General features: G+C 41.7%; 3 protein-coding genes across 9 annotated transcripts; 2 read left to right on the top strand and 1 right to left on the bottom strand.

The window, feature by feature from the left end:
• Nucleotides 1-22: 22 nt before the first annotated feature.
• primpol (primase and polymerase (DNA-directed)) lies at nt 23-5125 on the bottom strand. 6 transcript variants are annotated; one of them, XM_084687236.1, is made up of 13 exons: nt 5004-5125; nt 4115-4309; nt 3608-3699; nt 3379-3517; nt 3034-3181; nt 2643-2894; nt 2323-2485; nt 2115-2203; nt 1907-1993; nt 1716-1824; nt 1502-1578; nt 864-910; nt 23-724 (listed from the first exon to the last, which is right to left on the bottom strand). In XM_084687236.1, exons 2-13 carry the CDS (start codon nt 4289-4291, stop codon nt 482-484), a joined length of 1623 nt encoding a protein of 540 aa, XP_084543362.1. In that variant the 5' UTR covers nt 4292-4309; nt 5004-5125; the 3' UTR covers nt 23-481. The 6 variants fall into 6 exon arrangements, with proteins under 6 accessions (XP_084543362.1, XP_084543360.1, XP_084543359.1 ...); XM_084687234.1 differs by lacking the exon at nt 5004-5125 and adding an exon at nt 4726-4864; XM_084687233.1 differs by lacking the exon at nt 5004-5125 and adding an exon at nt 4591-4703.
• Nucleotides 5050-8390, top strand: casp3a (caspase 3, apoptosis-related cysteine peptidase a). Its single transcript, XM_084687237.1, has 6 exons — nt 5050-5395; nt 5827-5966; nt 6070-6198; nt 6588-6763; nt 6876-6993; nt 7293-8390. Exons 1-6 carry the CDS (start codon nt 5331-5333, stop codon nt 7520-7522), a joined length of 858 nt encoding a protein of 285 aa, XP_084543363.1. The 5' UTR covers nt 5050-5330; the 3' UTR covers nt 7523-8390.
• An 812-nt stretch (nt 8391-9202) lies between these two features.
• Nucleotides 9203-20828, top strand: stox2a (storkhead box 2a). Of its 2 annotated transcripts, none has more exons than XM_084687962.1 (4): nt 9203-10077; nt 16784-16936; nt 17364-19770; nt 20065-20828. In XM_084687962.1, exons 1-4 carry the CDS (start codon nt 9756-9758, stop codon nt 20267-20269), a joined length of 3087 nt encoding a protein of 1028 aa, XP_084544088.1. In that variant the 5' UTR covers nt 9203-9755; the 3' UTR covers nt 20270-20828. The 2 variants fall into 2 exon arrangements, with proteins under 2 accessions (XP_084544088.1, XP_084544089.1); XM_084687963.1 differs by lacking the exon at nt 9203-10077 and adding an exon at nt 15910-16084.
• Nucleotides 20829-20954: the final 126 nt, after the last annotated feature.

Genomic DNA, 20954 nt, shown 5'->3' with positions numbered 1-20954 from the left:
ATATATTCATAAAATGCACAAATCATTTTCTGAACTGCTTTAATAAAGTGCATTAACAAAACATGTTAAAGCTGGTCAAGATAGCATATGGACAGTGTCATTTGTTGGTTTGGCTCCATTATGGCACACGATTTGAAATGTGCAGAATGTTTTGGGGCATTTCTACATCCAATAACACTGGATTTTTAGGAACTGAAGCCCTTTTTATACATGGTCACTGTATGAAAGTAATTGTCATGTATTTCATAATGTCCCTGTGTTGTTTGAAATTAGTTCCACAACTTTTAATCCCCTAAAATGTTGGTGGATATGAAAAGAGCTGTAATTCCTAAATGCCCTACAATTAAAGCTGAGTTTGCACTTTAGCCTCACTTTAAAATAATTGTTCCATTTCAAATCCAATCAAAAGTAAGGGTAAAAATTGAAAACAAAACCGGGTCACAGCTCTAATCCAAACGAACCGTACTGCGTGTGCCCCTCATCAGACACTAGTCTTGGAGTCAAACTCTGCCATGCTCTGTAACAGTAGCTCGTCTGAAACTTCCTCTGTCGACTCTTTGCTGCTCTCAAAGTCTTCCATAGCCTCCACAAAGGCAGAGTCATCAGGACAGTTGGCCCAGGCGTCAGGCTCTCTTGCCTGGGGAACTGGTGCCTCTGATGCTCCAGTCTGACTGGGTTCAATGTTCCCCACATCGTCCATCAAGTACGCCTGGTCCTCCTCGTCCTGTGTTAACACATGACAAGGTTATAATATGCAAACAGGTGTTGAAACACCATGCACAGAATCACCTTAATATGTGATCTGTGTCGAACCAGTAAATCCTTCTGTATACATTCATGGTAATGTGATGTCAAATACTTACCATTGTCATGAGGTAACTGACACAGATCTCCTGAGGCAGTGGATAACCTACAAACAGTTTGGTTTGTAAAATGTGATCTGCTGGCTACCATATTATTCTACAACTAGAAAATTACACATTTCAGTACTTTATGCTGTTTGTGAAACCTGTACATAGTATAGGTGATAGGAACTATTTATAAGGTTGTATCATTTATACCATGGCCTTGTTGAATTTTCAATATTGATTGTCTGCTTGCAGGGTTTAATTGACTGACATGAGTGAATACTGTTTTGTTAATGGCTTGTTCACTAGCCATAAATACAAGCCAGAGTTTAGTTTACAGGCGTTCAGTGTTATGGAATATCACTGCTATTGTTAAATGAAATACATTGTTCTCATGGAATGAAGTTTATCACTTAAACAGCATACAATTACTGTACAAAACAACCACAGCATCATCAGTGCACTAGCACTTAGTTTTATTTGATTGACATGTAGTCGTGATGCAGTATGAATCAAATAATCCCCTCCAATTCTGGATGTAAATGTGAATGATTTAAAACACCCCTTGTGGAGTTTAACAACCCAAGGCTTTACATGTGTTTGAAATGATAATACTATTATCCGTTATATACTGTTTTATTAACAGTACTTACTTGAGGATCGAAAGTTTTTGCAAGCAGGATCGTGACATTTTTGGTACCAGATTTCCTCCTTCAGGTCAACGATTATCCTGTAAGGTGTAAAGAGACAGCAATGTCAAAGCTATTCATTGGACCATTTACGGATAGTATCCCATCGCTTTCGAAGAGAGCCCTGAAAATAAAGTATATATACTGTATGAAATACTTGATTTTTCGGAGTACTCACATGATGTTGTTGCTCTTGTGAAACTTGTCCACATTGTGACACCATCGGTAGTTCAAGATGTCAAAGACGAGCAGGTGCTCTGATACAAAGTAGTTCCATCGTCTAATGGCTTTGGGAACGCATAAGAAATATGTAAACTCTATACTTTTGAGACAGGTAGTTCTGTATGTTATTTTGTTTTGGCCAATCACCTCCTTGTATGCCATCCTTCTTCACTATAGTTAGAACAAAGTTATCAACCTCTTGGAAGGGAGAGAACTGGTAGCCACCCAAACAGTCTAAGGAATATCAAACACACAGATATACTTAGTTTTTCTAAGTATAATTTTAAGATGTTTAGGATCCACTCTACATGAAACTTGTTTCACTTTACTTTTTAAATAGTTTTTGTTGTCCTACCAGAGGTTCTCAATGTTCTTTGCTGACCATACGGTTCCATGTTCTTCTTGCCTGGAGTATTTGAAGTAAGGATCTTTTGACCAATGAAACTGGAGAAGATTTTTTTTAAAAATAGCAATTCTGAATAAATTTATGAAAACCTGATACATCCATTCAAGAAACTTAAGCCCAGTCAATAGTTTTATTCTGAAAAGATTAGAGGCTGTACCTCACATTGCTGATCAGCGAGGACCGAAACAGGCTCTCCTCAGCGGACACCTTCTTCTCAGGGTGGGCGACATATTTGTTGTCCTCTGCCACAGTGAATGCAGCGTTCTTCCCCATTTTGGATGACTTGTAGAGGCGGAAGTTTCTGTTTTTGGTGTATACACCTAGAAGAAATCACCACGTTATAAACATATATACAAATATATATTATGGGAATAATAATACCTGATTTATCAGTATTATTAGTCATATTTTCAATCTACACAAAGATGTGTGTGATGTTACTTTATATAGGTAGGTTAGTCTTGAGATGTCCCCTACCAAGGTCCACAAAAATAGAGTCCTGCCCCTCTTTGTTCTTAACCAGCAGGAAGCTGAGGTCTCGCTCTTCCTGTCTCCGCCTTTTGGCCTGTGGCCTGCCGTCCTCTTTGTCTGTTGTCTCTTCTAGAGCATGGTGGTGTGTGCGGCCATTATTCCCCCTGTCTTCTGCAACATCCTCTGTGTCAATCTGCATTTCCCTAACGTTCCTTTGTGAGCTCAAGACTGGTTGTAGAATTCCATTTATAAATTGACCTTTTAAAACAGAATTTATGGGAATGAAACCTATATTTCACTTACATTTAGAAAATGATTGCCTTTATTTTCTGGATAATCGAAATTATCTAGAATTTCAAAATGGCGGTAACTTTGTTTTCGACTAGAGATCACACACCAGCATGTATGTTGTCCTTAAAAGCTGCGTTTGGTAAAAGAAAGATGAGATGCCGACTGAATTTCTCCTCTGTGCTGGAGTCGAGGTTTAAAACGTCAATTTCAGAGCACACAACCCCATACACTTCTTCCAGCTTCTCACATACATACTAACACAAACAGAGGAGACAAAATAGTAAAAAGAAGAGACAAAATAGTCACATAAATATACTATAAGTATAAACTACTCTATATTATCTGCTGCATTGACATCACTGAGAGTTTGAAGTGGTAACCACAGGACAATATTGATTGTTAGTTTATGTCAGAATTTAGATAAGAAAATGTCAAAAGATTTCTATTAAACCTGGATTAGGGAGGCCACCATAGCCTTTCCATCACAGCCTGTATTGGAGGGCTTATGGAACTCCAAGTCAAAGTACAGTTTGCACACAGCACCTTCTGGAATCACTTCATAGCAATGCATCAGAGATTGTCTATATGTTCTGAGGAAAGACAAAAATAGAAGTGTTAACAGATATTGCAGAAGGGCTATCAACAAACTGATATCCCCAACATGCAAGGTGACCCCTTACTTGTAGTAATGCCATAGCTCAATGTAACTGGTAACTAGGTAGATCCTCTGACCCATGGCCTGTTCTTTTTCCAGAGCAAATACATGTACATCCTTCGAGACAAAACAAAAAGTTTAAGGTTTGGTGTCAGCACCAGGAAATGCTATCGGAATCCAGCTATGCAAATGTCTGTGAAGGATTTCGGATGTTAAGGAACAGTCATCTGCTGCTGCACTTATTTTGCACAGGAATGCAATGGGGAGGGGGGGAGTCGGGCTATTACTCAGAAGGTTGCCGGTTTGATTCCTGCCCGTGAAAAATGACGTTGTGTCCTTGGGCAAGGCACTTAACTCTACTTGCCTGGGGGAGAATGTCCCTGTACTTACTGTAATTCGCTCTGGATAAGAGCGTCTGCTATATGAGTAATTTGTAAATGCAATGGACCAATTTTGATTCATCTTGTACATTTGTAAATCATGTACTTATCTGAATGGTCTAAAATGATAAGAGTGCATGTATAACACTTACTACCTCCTTACAACTGTTGGCAAAGTTGATGGCTAAGCTCTGACGGGGAAAGAGCTTCCAGATAGAAGACGGTTGCAATGGCCACAGTCGTGGTTTGTAAGGCAAGGCCAGTGGAGCCTGGTTGAATGACTGAGCTAGAAGCTCAACCTTCTTCAGTCTATCTCCCCACCTACTCATCCTGTTGCTGCTGCTAACCTGACAGGAACAAAAACAAGACGGCATTGTCTAAAGGCCAAATAAAACTTTGAATCCATTTCATTAAAGAAAATCGCTGGTCTAAGTGACGCTTTTATGCTGCAGATCAATAACCTAATGTAGCCTATTATGAATTGGCAGACATCCACTAATTAAAAATAATCACCGGTGTAACACCTTTTGAAATGTCTCTGGTTAAGATGAACGTGTTATACATTTTTTTCGACAACACAAACAGTGACATGCAATAGACCTATCACACAACTTCTATGATTGACAACCTCAATAACAAAAGCCATGCAGACATCAAAGTAGGCAACTATACGCTATGACATCTGAACAAGTCAGTACACGTTGACTGATATGAATATGAGTAGGCTAATGAAAATATATAAACGTAGTCCGAAAAATCTTACATTTCAGCTTGCCAAACAGCGCGCGACTGATTTGTTTTTGTTGCCGCCAAAACATTACGTATTAAGTGGGCGCGTTCGGCAAGCTGTTTCTCCAAGATAGCTGAAGTAAATAAATGTTCCCACGCTGAACACATCAAGGGTTTGTGAGTAGGCTAATATAGCCTTATAATAAATGATTTAACTCGAGTCAGTCAGATCTGACTCGAAATTTGGAAGTCAAGGAGTGGTCGATTAATGGAGGTTAGGTGACTCGTTTTTACTTATTTTAACGAGAGTACCTGTTTGGCGCATGTTTTACGCAATATGAGAAGTCAGCGGCTCTTAACAGTTAAATTATTTATAACAGTACTGCAAACAGAAGATAGTTGACTCAAAAACGCCATTGCGAGCCCATGCAATCACGTGTTCTGTTCTTGTTTACTTTACCGACACCACAGCTATTGGTTTATAGCAACAAAGAACCCGGAAGCCATGTGCAACAGCGCCGTACGGTTTTTCACGATTCAGTAAAGCAAAAGCTGTAATCATATTAATGTCACCATACATCTGACATTCTTAAAGGCGAAATATTTTATCCAGTTTTGAAAAATCGTATCAAGTGCACCATGGCAGCAAATAAGCCAGCTTTCGGAGGAGATTGTATCGATGCCAGACGGGGCGATGGGCAAGAGTAAGTATTCTTTGTTGTCAATAGCTTCTTATATGCGCTTTATATTGCAGGGTTTTTTTAATATTCAAAGTTGCAAAAATCACTCATGTACAGACTCACTCACGACACAAGAGTAGTAGTGTTTTATGCGTATTTCACTGAGCCCGTTATGGAAAACATCCGTAAAACAACCAAGATTTAATCAACCGGTTTGGAAAGTCGAGTCGTGGACCGCTTTAAACCTCATCTTTGCCTTATAAAGTATGGACTAAACAGTCAAGACCTGTTTAGCCTTCATTACCGATGCTTATGTGACGTGTATTTATTTGTCTTGACAATAAGCAAGCTGGTAGTCTATACACTCAAGCTTACAGTAACTTAGCATATATTTGCTTTTTACTTTGCGTAAAACTAAGGTAAACTACCTTGCTTTTTGTTGGACCTTCTTTTAGGGCAGAAATGGTCCCTAGCGCTTCAGGCCCCGTGGAGGTGGATGCCAAGTTGCAATCCCATAGCTTCAGATATAGCCTTAACTTCTCCAGTATTGGACAGTGCATCATCATCAACAATAAGAACTTTGATCGGAGAACCGGTATGGCATGCCTCTACTATGAGTTGACAGTAGAAAACTTTATTCATTTTCTCCTATTTTTATGTAGCAAGTGCATAAGGCAATAATATATTTCTATGTCAAGGTATGAACCAACGCAACGGAACCGATGTGGATGCTGGAAATGCTATGAAAGTGTTTGGGAAGCTTGGATATAAAGTGAAAGTTTATAATGACCAGTCAGTGAACCAGATCACGCAAGTTTTAAAAAGTGGTAAGCGTGCATACAAGTAATTACTTCTGACAGAAACCACACACTCCACATTCCTTGGTGTATGCATGGTGTAGGGAAACATCTCCCACAAAGGAACAAACATTTTAGACTGCAAGCATTTTCATTTAGTAAAGGTTAAGGATGTTAGTGTTGGTGTATGTATAGAAATACAATAATGTATTTGAAAAAGTCTTCTCCCCACATCTCATGACCAAAATAGCTTTTGTTAAACATGTAATTTTTTTTTTTTTTTCATCTACCATTTCCCTGGTATTTAGACTTTAGGCTTAAAAATGACATTAACAATTGCTTCCTAAGGGGTAATATGTTGATGTCTAGTCTGTGAAGGTAATTCTAGGACTGCTTTAGGATGCTTTTTATGTTTTCAGTTTCCATGGAAGACCACAGTGGTTCCGCCTCGTTTGTCTGTGTCCTGCTGAGCCATGGTGACGACGGAGTATTCTTCGGCACAGACGCCTCTGTGGAACTAAAAAGCCTGACGTCCCTCTTCAGGGGAGACCGCTGCCCTTCCCTTGTGGGCAAGCCCAAATTATTTTTCATCCAGGTATTGTGGGCATTTGTTTCTCCCCAGTTTGAATCATGAACAGGTACGAGTCAATGAATCACCATTGACTTTGTGTTTGTAACATGGTGCTTGCGTTTTGTATTGTGAACAGGCTTGCCGAGGTACAGACCTTGATGGAGGTGTTGACACTGATGGTCCCTCTGATGGGAACACAACAACAAGGATCCCGGTTGAAGCAGACTTCCTGTATGCATACTCCACCGCTCCAGGTACTGGGTGCATCTCAGAGCTAAACATGTCTGCCTATTGTGTTTATTTATGAAAATTCTCACTCTCTCTCACACCTACACATACATTTACTCACTCATATTATCAATCAAACTATTACCACAAATTCAGTCACATTCAAATCCCCTATCCAAGTGCGTTGCTTGTACACATGTACATTCATTATATTTGATGTGTACGGTGCCATATACTTTCGCCTCTCAAACACAAACAACTACGCCTTAGCCCCTGTCATTCTAATGTTTTTACTGATTCTAATATCCTCCTTAAACTACCACAGGCTACTACTCATGGAGGAACACTCAGACAGGCTCGTGGTTCATGCAGTCATTGTGTGACATGATCAGCAAGTATGGAAAAGAGCTGGAGCTTCTTCATATCATGACACGGGTCAACCACAAGGTGGCAGTAGAGTTTGAGTCTGTGTCAAACTCTTCAGGCTTTGATGCAAAGAAACAGATTCCTTGTGTTGTATCAATGCTGACCAAAGAAATGTACTTCACTCCTTGATGTTTTATGTTCCAAAAAGATGTGTAGGTTCTCAGGTCATGCTTCTGGGAGCAATGCATACTTTGAATATTATATGTTGTGTTGTCGTGTGTAAAGTAGCTAAAGTGTTCAAATGAAGTTTTCTTTGATATGTGCTAGCCTTAATAAGCTCCTAAACCACATTGTGTGGTTGGTGTGTACATCTATTTTCCACTATGTTAACTTGCACAGAGCAATAGACTTATTTGTGAACAAGTCAGGGAATTGAAACGCTGATAAATACATTAAAACAGTTTTGTAAGACTAGTGAAAAGACAATCCAGATGTATTTACATTGATATAATTATGGATAATCTCTGGCAAAGCATCAGGATTTTTACAGTTAAGTACTTTCATAAGAAAAACATTTCATATGTTTTATTTCAAACATGGATTATGTTACATTTGTAAGATGTACTGCGAGTGTTGTTGAATGCATGTTTACAATAATATTATTAATTGACCTAAACAGGAGTTTATTGATGGATTTGAAAGGGCATTCCAAGAATTTGCGTTACCTGTGAATGGGGGACATGGGATCCCAAAAAATATTTGGTTGTTGCACAAGATGGACACTGTGTCCCTTTAACGTTTTAAACATATGAATAGTCCTGCAACAGAAATATCTGTGGAAAATGTGGTAAAAAAAAGGGATGTCTTATTCATTCAGTAGCTACTTTTGAGCAAACATTTGAATTCTAACTTATTTTATTCAGTTGGGTAAGTTTGTTCCAGTAAGTTTGTTTTGAGCAAGAAACCACCCGCATCCCAAAAGAACTATGTAAGCTGTGCTTGTCATTGTCATAGTTTCAACCATACTTGAATACAAATAAATGTGTTTTCAAATGTTGCAACCTGTTGCTAATTTAGCAACTTTTCTTTTCATAAATCTGAAATGTGTACAGCTTCCTTGTATAGCAGTCACCCCAGATGAAACTCAAATATACTTCTAAATCCGAAGCTTTGAATCTAGCAAATTAGAAGAATCAGAAGCTGGTGGGAATTAAATAGCTGTCTGTAGCCTACATCAAATAATTGATGGCACAGGGAGACTGAGATATGGTTAACTGGATCACACTAACCCATATATATATATATATATATATATATATATATATATATATATATATATATATATATGTATATAATATAATATGAATATCCTCCTTGACCTACAGCAATGCCTTCGCCCATAGTCTCTCTTTGCCACCTTAACAGGTAGTACATAACCCTGTATAGCCTGTCTCCTTTCTAATCACTTACATCATCACTCCCATACTGCTAGATCTCCACTGGCTCCCTGTTAAATAGAATTCATCTCAAAGTCACTCCGCCTTTAAAAGCACTTACATATTTCAGTCCCATATCCTAATTGCTTAAACCACAGTAGGGTGCCTATAGTGCACATATGTTCTTCTGAAACTGAATTACTAGACCCCAAGGCTACGTCACGCATTATATAAATAAAATATTGTGATGTTCTTTGTTTGTAGTATCATCATTAGTAACAATAATAATACTTCACACACCTGTTGCGCGCGACACCTCAGTGTGGGCTCGCGCGATGTTTAGATTGCTGGCAAATGTCAACTGTGGGTGGAGCTCTGCACGAATATGCTTTTCTGAAACAGATCTATTCAGCACAGTGCTGGTCATCGGTGGTCTGGACAAGAGACGGATAAACCTAGCCTACGGCCGGAGTAGACAATCTCTGACTTTCTGTAACAACGTTTCTTTGAGAACGATATCCTTTGTCAGTGTGGCTGCGGTACGCGCGCGCTCAGGAGCAGTTTGCCTGCATCAGATGAAGTCATGGATAGAGAACGATGAAGTCATCGCCAGGTCCTTGAGGGTGCAATAGATTTCCCCAATGAACAATTTGAGGGGTTACCACGGTAGGATATGCGAGAAAACACAGGTCATGATACAATACATTTAGTATGCTGTCATTCAAAAGCCCATCTGTTTACGGGCTGTCATAAATTGTAGACTGCTGTCCGAGACCATATTCAAATGAATTGACCATGGTTTGTGCTTATTGGTTGCAAGATATAAAATGCCATGAATCCTAAAGCATGCGTGGACAAAGTAGCCGAGACTGAAACATCGTAAGGATGCGCTCGTTTTGGAAACATATCAAAGTGCGAAATAAAACACATTCCAAAATACACAGTTTAACTGACGTTAATAGTAATTGCACAACACAGTAGAAGCCATGGAGACATTTCTACAGATTGCGCCTCATTCATTGGCATTGGTGATGTCTCGAATTGGCGCCAAGGAGGACTCACCTGCGACCTCTCAGAAGCACCACCATCACATGGGCTACGAGATATTTGCGGACTTCAAAGCTGTCAACATGGAGCAATTCTGGAATAAGAAAGTGACAGATGCCATTAAGGATACTTTCTTCCTTGGCTGGATTGATGAACATGTCTTGCTGATCCAAGGGAAAGAGGATCACCTGGAAGTGCTCAGGGAAGCATGGTCTAGACGGGCCCTCAAACCACCTGCAGGATTTGACATCAAATTTATAGGTACAGTACATGAAACACACTGCGTGTCTTAAAGTATTCACGTTATCTTTGGTTTGTCTTTACAAAAGGCTTTACCCAAGTGTGAAAATTATGCACATTTCATCCTACTAAACGGAGCAACCTACTTTAACATCCATTAGTATGAACTCTGAAAATAAGGCTGGTTCTCTAAGAGTGTAGAAAATGTGTGTGTGCGTGTGTGTGTTGCCTTTATCTTATCTCAAGGAGAGTTGACACTTCCCACAGACTCTATATTGAAACAGGCAACACTGCCAAGCTTAGGAATGTTTGTGCTTGTTGTTAATAACTAACTACTGAAACTACTTATACAAGAATCTTAAATCCCCTGTTGAGTTTTCCAAGAGGGTATTCATCATGAGATATTCTACTTTCTCTAAATTGACACATTTTCAGAATTACTTCAAGTTGGTTTTTACAGCATTTGTTAGTTTTTATGCCTATTTCATATTTCTCTGGAAAGAGGCAGCTTCTTTCCTGTTAAAAAAACCCCTACAACTGTCTGGAATGTAATAAGTTGCGTTAAATCAAAAAAATCCCTGTCAGTAACAATATCCACCATATTAAGTTTACATTCATTCGTTTACACTGTAAATACACTGTTCCTATAAATTGACATGCTTACTTGGTCAACAACTCAAAAGGGAGACCTGAGGACATGCGAGGCACTCACATAATTAAGTATTATGCACATGCACAAGTACAACTTCCTTCAGTATCTACAAATCAAATTTATTTGTATAGCCCTTTTTACATGCAAGCATGTCACAGAGGGCTTCACATACGCCCATAGAACTGCCCCTCAACCAACCTAAACCCTCTAGGAAGACAAGGAAAAACTCCCAGGAAAAACTCAAAACGGGAGAAATAATGTAAGAGACCTTGGGAGGAGCAATTCAGAGAGGGATCCCCTCCTCCAGAGACGGTTGGTAAGAGAGAGGAGCAGAACACAAGCTAAACACATACAGTCATACAATGTCAATGGGACAATCTACAGTATCTGTAATGACAAGTTCATGCACAAGTGTTCACAGACCAAAAGAAAAACTCTTGAACATATTATAACATGTTCAAAGCAGCCTCACTGAATGGAAAGAATGTTGTTTTTGGCATTTGTTTCCTAGTTTTCCTGAAACAAATCACTTGTTTCCGCAGAGAGGATATAAACGAAGGGTCACAAGGACGCTGCCCTGTTGTGGCAGGAGAGGAAGGGCCTGTTCAGGAAAAGAGACCGGCTTGTTACGGTGAAGCATTCCAATGGAAGGAAAGGGAGGGACAGAGGGAGAGAATTAGTGGAAACTATTGACGCATTAATATGTCATTAATACAAAATTCACATTAATCCCAAAATTGCAGGGAAAGTCGTAAGGTCATATATAACCTAATTCTTTCAAGATTCAATACTATTTATTGGCTGAAAATGAACATTACATTAGTTCTTGAACACAGTTGTACTCAGCTTGACCAATGTGGGTTCCTGTAGTATGTTGGAGCTAAGGCGGTTAAGGGTCATGGTAGAACCCAGAGGTCAGTCAATGTATACTGTTAACAAACACTCAATGCAAAGTAATGTCGCCATACAAAAACAGGTGGGCTCGTTGCCAAACCTGCTTGAACACAGTGAATAGTGTAGAACTCTCCCATTCTCTCAGGACCATCGTCTGTGGTTGAGGCGAGCTGGCTGAATGGCCAGTGGCGGAGAACTGGTCACCAGACCAGTTGGGCCATCAGTCTATTTAATCCTCATGTGGCCTTCATGCACTCCAGACAGCATTTCTGTCTCTGTGGTAACAGTGCGTTGATCTTTCACGAGAAAGATCCTAGTGCAATGAAGTTCCCTCCGGTGTCTGGGTCTGGCCAAGCACTCTCAATGAGGCAGTTCCCTTTTGATCTTGCAGCTAGGTGCAAGTGTCCCCAGGAACACTTTTATTCCGAATGATAATGTATTTATTAAGCAGACGCTTTCATCAAAAGCGAAGTTCTTTCTTGGGGGATTTTCAAGCTGCAGTCTGGTCATCCGAACCACCCAGCTCTACCCATTCTCTGTTAGTAGATCTCCTTAGGGCTTCGTAGTGTCAAGAAACTGGAAAGAATTGATCAACTTACAAGTTTGTTGCCCTACATCTGACATTTGCCATTCTTTGCCTTTCTTTCTCTCTCTCTGGATTGTACACCTATATCATCTGGACTGAGTTCAGTTTGGACAAAGTGAGTTTTGGATCTAACTGCAGACTAGAGAAAACTATCTTGGATTCCCACTACAATCCGATTGATTCTTTCCCAAGTCTCCCAAACTGAAAATGTTTTGCCACACCTACATAAACACATTAGATATGGGCTTATCTGTACGTCATCTCTGCTGATTTTAAGAAAAAAAGCTTTAAATTGCACATATAATACGTGGGTAATTATAGAAAATAAATGTAATATTATGGATATTAAGGACATGTTGCTCTATTTGTTGCACGACGTGTTACACAGAACTTATGTAATTACATTGTAACAAGAACACCGTAATATAAAGTGTTACCCCGCACTTGCTGAGAGGAGCAATGAGATCATCTGCTTGGGTTGTCATGGTGACAAGCACTGTTGCAGCACGATTGAGAAATAAGATGGTTGTGGTGTCGTCGCCCCCCCCCCCCCACCCCCCCACCCCTCTGTCATCCTTTCTCTTTCTCCTAGATATGAGTAAACAGGAGACAATTTAATTTGACACAGTCCTTCTCTCCCCCCTCACCCACCCACACACACACAACACACACTCCTCCCTAATTTCTTCATCCAACCACCAACACACGAGTCAGAAACGTCTGCAGCTTTAATGGCGGCTACGCTGCTATATGCATCAAAACAGCATCTTTCTTGAGAGACAGACATACCCCTTAGCTGAGAGGAACGCATATGTTCTCAGTAGCAAAACTACTGGAACGTTACTTTAATTTTGAGACGTGCCATTGCTCTGCAGTATAACCCACGTTATTATGTTATCATGTTATCATGTATTCTCTGCAGTATAACCCACGTTATTATGTTATCATGTTATCATGTATTCATTATACAAATCAAAGTGATTTTAACAATCCAGTGACATTTTACTATTCATAGTAAATTCATAGTACTATTCATGTCTGAGATTTTCCAGGCTACTTACATGACAGATATCCCAACACAGGTCAGGACACAGAAATACTTTAACACTGAGGGACAGAGGCTTGACAATATAAATGTCCATAATGCTTAAAGGGGAGTCTGTTTGTGTGTCCAGTGGTCATTTAATCCTTCTGTTGTGTTAGTTCCATGTGAATTAATTCTCTGTTCCCTGTCCAAAATGACCGCCCCATTTGACGTTTTTCATAATGGATTATAAATCCATAATAATACATATCATCACCTAATTTTGTGATCTTTTTATCAACTTGAGTTCTAGTGGACGTTAAATCTTATATGTGTTATTATTGGCTCGTAAGCCTCATTGACATGAGCTCATTCAATTAGTTTTGAGTAAATAAAGCATTCTGTATGGATTAATTGGGCTGTAACAAGACACCTTCCCAAGCCCAAACTAATAAAAACAATGCATTAAATATTGCCTGACTAATATAACTGACTGATATCTAACTTAGCTAGCAAGCTCCATGAAATTTCAGTGTACACAACAATATACTTTTTATGTAATAACCAGAATTCTTTACAAATCCGTAGTGTTTTTTCGTAGAAAAATTGTTCTGTTGAGCAGAAGACAGGATACCTTGCTAACCAAAGACCAGGTAGGAGAGAAAAGGGAAACACATTCAATTAGCAAACTAGCAAACTAACTTAGGACAGCAAAATTACAATGTAACACTTTTCATTGTCCCCAATACCGTGTCTGTATTTTTTTTTGCATTTTATCAAATGATTAAAAGGTTTAGTGGACACTGCACAAACATGTTTTTTTTCCCTCCAAGCAGCATCAAAAACAAAATAATTGATGAAAGTCAATTAACTTAAATACTTCTACTAATAAAATGTTTGCATTATATCGCAAGCGATTGTCATCTACCCAGACAGCCTCCTCTGTTGGTGGGGCTAAACCAAGGCCGTAGCCATGGAGTCAACATTGGGGGGGACAAATTACGTTTTGTATGACAATATCGGACAGGGTGCGTGGTTGCCTGTTGTAGCATAGTACATTTATATTTTTATATCAGTATATTGGGGGGGGGGACGGACATTTTGACCAGATCTGAATATTGGGGCGGATTATTAGTATATACTATTATATATATGATTACGGCCTTGGGTTAAACCCTACCGGCTTCTAATTCAAAATCACCACTACATGTATTTCTGTCAGAAATATGAGTGTTGATGTGACAAGACAAACAATTATCTTTTTTAATGTTCTTTAACTAACTCAATAAAAAGAAGAAACAGGTTACATCAATTAATGACAAAATGTGTGTTTCTGTTTACTGTAAGATAATAAAGCAAAACATCAACGTGAATAGAAACCCTCAGTCAAAAGCTTTCTAAGCAGATCCCGGTTGTTCTGAAGACACATGAGACTGCTGCCACTGCTTTGTTAGTGTGCAGTGAGGTAATTTTATTTCCTTTGAGGCTCAATTCTGCTTTTCGATCTCTCGTCTACTCCCTCCCTCCCCCCTCCCGAGTCTCAATCAGCCAGACACAGAGGCACGCATGCTCACACAGAATCTCGCGCAGGAGCAGGCAGACGCGCGCTTGCACGCCCGCACGCACACACACTCTCACACACACATACTCACACACCCTTCCTGGAGGTATTGGGAGCAACTGCGGCATTAGCGTTAAAAGAGATCGGTGGTCGTTGACTTGAGTTCTTGTTCTTATTGATGAATGGTCCAGCGACTGCCTTAGGAGCTTCTCATATTGGATTCTGCTGAAAGGAGGATATCGGTTCATGTATTTTTTTGCTCTCCATCTTTTTCTCCCCCCCAACCCTCTTCTGGTGTGTTGGTGCTGCCAAGAGGACGATTCTGATCGAATGAAGATGGTGGTGAATTTGGCCTCCTTTACATTCAGAAATCTATAAAGCTGTAAGCTTTCACTATAACTCCGAGCAGAAAAGGGGGGGGGGACGAAATTTTCTCATTCATTTTTTCTAAGGGGGCTCTTTTGTTTTCCCGAGGCTTGGCTGAGCACTCCCGCGGTGAATTGAGCTATTGTTGAAAGACGCCGGGGCCTCTTAATCTGCAATTCTTTAACCATCTATCCCCCCACCATCTCCCAGCATCTTCACCCCCTTCACCTTAATTAAATAACCGGATCGGAATACCCGCCACCTAAATCTCTACTCACCTCTGATGCCCCAATTCCCTCATCTCTACCCTTTGCCCCCCTCCTCCTGCTCCTCCTCCTTCTCCTCCTACAGCTGAGCAGCTACGTAATGTGCCTCCCTACGCATACAAATGGGGATGTTACAAATGGTGGTCAGGACCGATACCGATAAAACGGTGATGCCTGGTGCAATCGCCTCCGCCGTCTCCACCTTCACAGACAAGCCTGGGAAAACACAGGGGACGCCGCCGCCGATGATCCGCAGTCGTAAGACGAATGAAGTTTTCCTGTGGATGTGAATGATGTGCGTGCATACGTACGTATACAAGCGTGCAGGCCGGCTCCTGCCATCATGTCTCTTGTCTGAGCCGTCAAAGGGGACGCCCCAGCTAATGTGGGGGAGGCACTAAGTCTCAGGTGGGCCTCCCCCTAACCCCTTGTCCTTCCCTCAACCCAGTCCCCCGACTACCCCAGTAGCCTTTGTGGCAAGGCTGCCTTTGCTGGGGGTTCACTATGAAAAAGAACCGCAGCACCAACCAGTGGCGGGCCTGGCCCAGTTCTGATCTCTTAGAACGGTCATTGGAGTGTAATCTCTCTCGTAGCGAGAAGGACCTCCGTGTCCCGATGCACCTCCCTCCCCCTTCTTCTCCTCACTTATCGCCATCCCCCTCTGGCAACTGTACAACAGGTAAGTTGGAAAAGATCAACTCACACTGAACTTAGTGAGTATGGATGAAGGTACTCGTAGAGAGGAGGAAGGCTGAGGTCCTTAGTCTCTCCCGTCAATTTATTACGTTTTATAAGGACACAAATACGTCATAACATAATGTGGAGCAATCAAAAATGTAAGGGTTTGTGATATCAAGAATGCAAAAACAATAACGTATGTGTGATCATCTCAACACAGAGATTTATCCTGGTCTTATAAAAAATATAAACAAATTAAATTGGACAGATAAACTGAGTATTGTTGAGTATGGTTTTTTCATTGAATACACACACACAAACAATCTTCCATAAATGATACGTGGTATGTGGATTGTTGACAGTGTGTACGTTATAAATGTATTTGATCTCTAAGGTATGGTACATTAAAGTACTGGTGGGCATAACAGGAAGTTTGAACTGAAGTGGAATAGTGAAATACATTACCTTTACACTGCTCAAAAGGATGCTTGTGGCTGACCCTGTAATGCTGTGCATGTGTGTGTGATACGAGAATCCAAGTAGCAAAACTGACTACTGTACATACGGGTCCTCATCGTTAACTGCAACAACTTCAGTAGCCATCCAATTGCAATCTCAAATAGTTTGCAGTGCTGTTTCAAATGGGGTTGTAAGCAAATATTTGATGCTATAAATGACATCTGTCTTGTGTCCCCCCCAGGTGATGTGTCCCCCATCAGTATGTCTCCTATTAGCCAGTCCCAGTTCATCCCTCTGGGGGAGATTCTGTGTCTGGCTATCTCCGCCATGAACTCTGCCCACAAACCAGTCACCCATGACGCTTTGATGGAACACCTAACCACCAGCTTTCCAGGTGTTTACCCTGCATGTACTGTTATACTATTAAATGCTGTTCTACATTCAGATGATACTCAAACCAGTTATTTTGCAAACCAGATGTTATTGACAATAGTTAACAATTCATAATAGTACAAAATGTACCACTTCAAGTATTTTATTTACATGATGTGGTTTTGAACCATCTTGTAGGAATCTAGAACATATGTCCTGCAACTTTTGAGGTTCATGTTGTATGTTCCTTATGTTCCTTCCCATTGGCACATATTTACTTTTCACAATATATGCTTCATGTTTTGGCTACTCACAATGTTTTGGGGGCTATCTTGTTGTTCATGATCATTGACCTATGCACTCTTGTAATGCTCTCTCTTAGAAGTTGCTTTGGATAAAAGCGTCTGCTAAATGAATAAATGTAAAATGCAACTGTCACTGTTCCTTAGGCGTGCCCACACCGAGCTCAGAGATCCTGCGGCACACACTGAATATGCTGGTACGAGAGAGGAAGATCTTCCCTTCGCCAGAGGGCTACTTCATAGTTACCCCCCAGACCTACTTTATAACCCCTTCCCTCATCCGTAGTAACAGCAAGTGGTACCACCTGGATGACCGGCTCCCAGATTGGCAGCAGCAGCAGCAACAGCATTGTACCTCCCCACAGTCAGGCACAATCACTCCCTCCACGCCAGGTTGCACCATAGAAAGACCCAGTCGGAAGAACCACAATGAAACCCACCCTTCACACCAAGATGACCCACCCAAAGGTCACACCTCTGGGCTCCAGAGTAAGGTGCACAAGGAGCCCAGGGGAGACCCTCCATCATATCCCCAGCCCCCACCACCTCCAACTACCCCCCCAATTCAGCCCTCACCTCAAACTCCCCCAGACAAGAACAAGGCTATTGCACCCTTTTCCTATAAAATGGACACACTCACCAAAAAGAAGGATGGCAGTGGTGGAAGCGTTGGCGGTAGCATTAGCGAAAAGCAGTCAAAGAAGTTTGGGCTGAGGCTCTTTCGTCTTAGTTTCAAGAAGGACAAGATGAGACAACTAGCTACGTTCTCTGCCCAATTCCCTCCTGAAGAATGGCCACTTCGCGACGAGGACATGCCACTGGCCTCCATTCCCCGGGAAGTCGAGATGGAGATTATTCGGCGGATCAACCCCGACCTCACAGTGGAGAACGTAGCTCGACACACGGCCGTGATGAAGCGGCTGGAGGAAGAACGGGTACAGAGAAACAAGGCCGGGTCCGCGGCGCAGCACAGCTCCCGTAGCAGGAGGGGGCGCGGGCATCGGAGGGTGCCACACGGTAAATCTCGCTCGCATAGTAAAACACGTCCCTCTCGGTGTGACCCTTCCGACATCTCAAACCTGGACTTTGCAATAAGGGACAGGGATTACCGCTTCTTCAGCCATTCCCTTGTGCGCTCGCCAAGGGAGGCCATGTATACCTTGGAGCGCAGGCGTAGTAGGGAAGGAGTGTATTTGGTTCACAGCAATCCCAACATCACTGATTCTCACTGTTCCGTCACTCCTGAGTGGGATGTGTCTGGGGAGCTGGCCAAAAGAAGGACAGAGATGCCGTTCCCTGAACCTTCGCACGGAACATCCCACTCCAGGGTGCACAGGAGCCACAGTCACAACTTAGACAGGAAGTCCCGTAACGAGAGGACGGACCAAGCCAAGGAGAGATCACGCTCCATGGACAACTCCCTGGGCCCCCTTGGTGGCGTTGCTGTGTCATTGGGAAGGTATGACAGTCCAGATGAGCGGAATCGCTATTGTACCGATGATGGAACCCTGCGGGCTACCAAGAAGTCATCCCATTACTCAAGGATCATGTTCACTGCTGCTAAGTACAACTCAGAATTTTCTGTGCCTGATATAGGGAACAGGAGCTTGGATGAGGCGAGGATTAGGACTACCCTTGAAAGGAACAAAAGTAGAGACAGTTTGCCGGCCTACAGTGATCTGAAGGGACTGTCGCCCAAGCCCTTAGCAGATGACTACTTCCAGTGCAATACGTCGAACGAAACAATCCTCACTGCTCCTTCCCCTCAGGCTAAATCTGAGCATGACACATTGACCTCAACCAAGGGACTCCGGAAGGGCTCCCCGGCTGATCGTCGGACCCCTCACCTCACCTCTCCACACACTATGGAATACAAAGAGGAATTGTCCACAAAAGGACAAAATGGGTCGATGAGACCAACACCAAGTCAGACGCCAGAGCCCAACCCGAATGTACGCTTGACTCCACACCTACACAACGTAGACCCTGGGGGGGGAGCCAGTTGTGTGGTGGACAAGCGCAAAGAGATCTTCAGCAAAGACACTTTGTTTAAACCTCCACACAGTTCATTGCCTCCAAGCTATGTGGAAAGCAGCTGCTACACCAAGTCTGGCACATTGCGAAAGGCCCCGCACTTCAAATCAACAGAGGCCCTTGACAATCTAGATCCCCAGCAGCCTTCAAATACAGCCACAGATCCACTGTCTGCTGTCATGCCACAGGGCTCTGAATCCAAGGCACCCTCCGCCTCGTTCGACTATTACAACGTGTCAGACGACGAGGAAGCAGAGGACGACTTGTGTAAGGAGGTTGCTGCAGTGGAGGACAAAGACCGGGCTGAGGTTGGGGGTGGGGGTGGCACCGGTGGGACTATGAAGTGGCTTCTGGAGCGGGAGAAGGAGCATGATCTGCAACGCAAGCTGGAGACAAATCTGACTCTTCTCAGTCCCAAGGAGACTGAAAACAGCAGCAGCCAGAAGTCGGCTCACTCCGCCCGTCTGGACAGCATGGACAGCAGCAGCGTGACTGTGGACAGTGGATTTAACTCCCCCAGGTGAGCTTGTCTACAAAGGTCTAGATTGAATTGAAATTGTATTTTGATGCATCGCAGAAATAATGACGCCACCAACTATCACTGTAAAACGGTTCAAAAGGTTGTTTGATTACACTATTTTGTATTGTATTTGTAGCATTATATTACTGAGCATTCTGTAAAGCAGACAAAGGCAATTTAAATGACAAATATATAGGAAAGAACATATCAAACTGCAGACTTGTTTAGTTCTTATATACTTTTTTTAAAACCTGAACTGTGTGATCATTTTATATACATATCTTCAATTTTCAGGACACGCGAAAGCCTGGCATCCAATACATCAAGCATTGTGGAGAGCAACAGACGACAGAACCCAGCGTTAAGTCCAGGTCATATCGGCAGCACCAGTATTGGCCTGCCCTTCAGCTTTCCCTCCATCCCAGAACCGCCCACCAACCCACAGCCTGAGAAACTACAAAAGTCCTCAAACTGTCTAGCCTCCATTACCAGTGTCTGACAGAGAGGATTGCCTAAAAGATACGAGTTGTTGGATGTGTATGGTGGGTGAGTGAAACTAGGTGTGTATTGGGTTGGAGGACTGGACAAGGACTGGGAATCGTCTGTTTTTCCTCAACCCATTGACATATCCTCCATCACCTGAAAATCTAACTATTGGGACTGTTAAAACATTGGCATGGCTTCCAGAGACTGTTGTCAGCATCAAAAACTTCACAGAAAAAAAACTAACAAAAAAATATCAAATAAATAGAAACAGAATAAGAAAACCACCCCACAGAAAGGCCAACGTATAGGTCAAGAGAGAGAAATGAACTAGGAGTATCTTGATTTGAATTAGATGAATTTATGTTTTAACTTATTCTAACATTCCTCAATGTTGGTATTGGGAGAGTTGTTAAAAGTTCATTAATTTACATTTGGGAATATCCCTACTTTTTCATGTAACAACTCTATGTTCTCTTTCCCAAAATAGCAAGAATTCTTCAGGATTCTCTTAACTGTATGTTGATGTATCAGCACAATGTCAAGCCAATAAAAGGTGTTCTGAGAATCAAGAATGAAGTGTTTCAACAAGTAAATATACAGTATATTATGGGAATATTATTTAACCCTTAATGTAAAAGTGGCTTAAAGAGGCAAATAAATATTTAATATCACCATAATATGTGTTGTAAGTGGCCTAG

This window comes from Hypomesus nipponensis, chromosome 22 (genome assembly GCF_054491055.1).
Source record: "Hypomesus nipponensis isolate SF chromosome 22, ASM5449105v1, whole genome shotgun sequence".
Classification (NCBI taxonomy): Eukaryota; Metazoa; Chordata; class Actinopteri; order Osmeriformes; family Osmeridae; genus Hypomesus; species Hypomesus nipponensis.
Note: the sequence above shows the minus strand (reverse complement) of the source record. Positions and strands in the feature narration are given on the sequence as shown.

Excerpts from the sequence above, each read along its gene's own strand:
- primpol (XM_084687233.1), bottom strand. Across the intron at positions 2,486-2,642 it reads CTCTATTTTTGTGGACCTTG|GTGTATACACCAAAAACAGA; the intron begins GTAGGGGACATC and ends GATTTCTTCTAG. Across the intron at positions 911-1,501 it reads CAAAAACTTTCGATCCTCAA|GTTATCCACTGCCTCAGGAG; the intron begins GTAAGTACTGTT and ends AACTGTTTGTAG.
- casp3a (XM_084687237.1), top strand. The coding sequence starts at position 5,331 with ATGGCAGCAAATAAGCCAGCTTTCGGAGGAGATTGTATCGATGCCAGA. Across the intron at positions 5,967-6,069 it reads GAACTTTGATCGGAGAACCG|GTATGAACCAACGCAACGGA; the intron begins GTATGGCATGCC and ends TTCTATGTCAAG. Across the intron at positions 6,764-6,875 it reads CCAAATTATTTTTCATCCAG|GCTTGCCGAGGTACAGACCT; the intron begins GTATTGTGGGCA and ends TATTGTGAACAG.
- stox2a (XM_084687962.1), top strand. The coding sequence starts at position 9,756 with ATGGAGACATTTCTACAGATTGCGCCTCATTCATTGGCATTGGTGATG. Across the intron at positions 16,937-17,363 it reads CCTAACCACCAGCTTTCCAG|GCGTGCCCACACCGAGCTCA; the intron begins GTGTTTACCCTG and ends ACTGTTCCTTAG. Across the intron at positions 19,771-20,064 it reads AGTGGATTTAACTCCCCCAG|GACACGCGAAAGCCTGGCAT; the intron begins GTGAGCTTGTCT and ends TTCAATTTTCAG.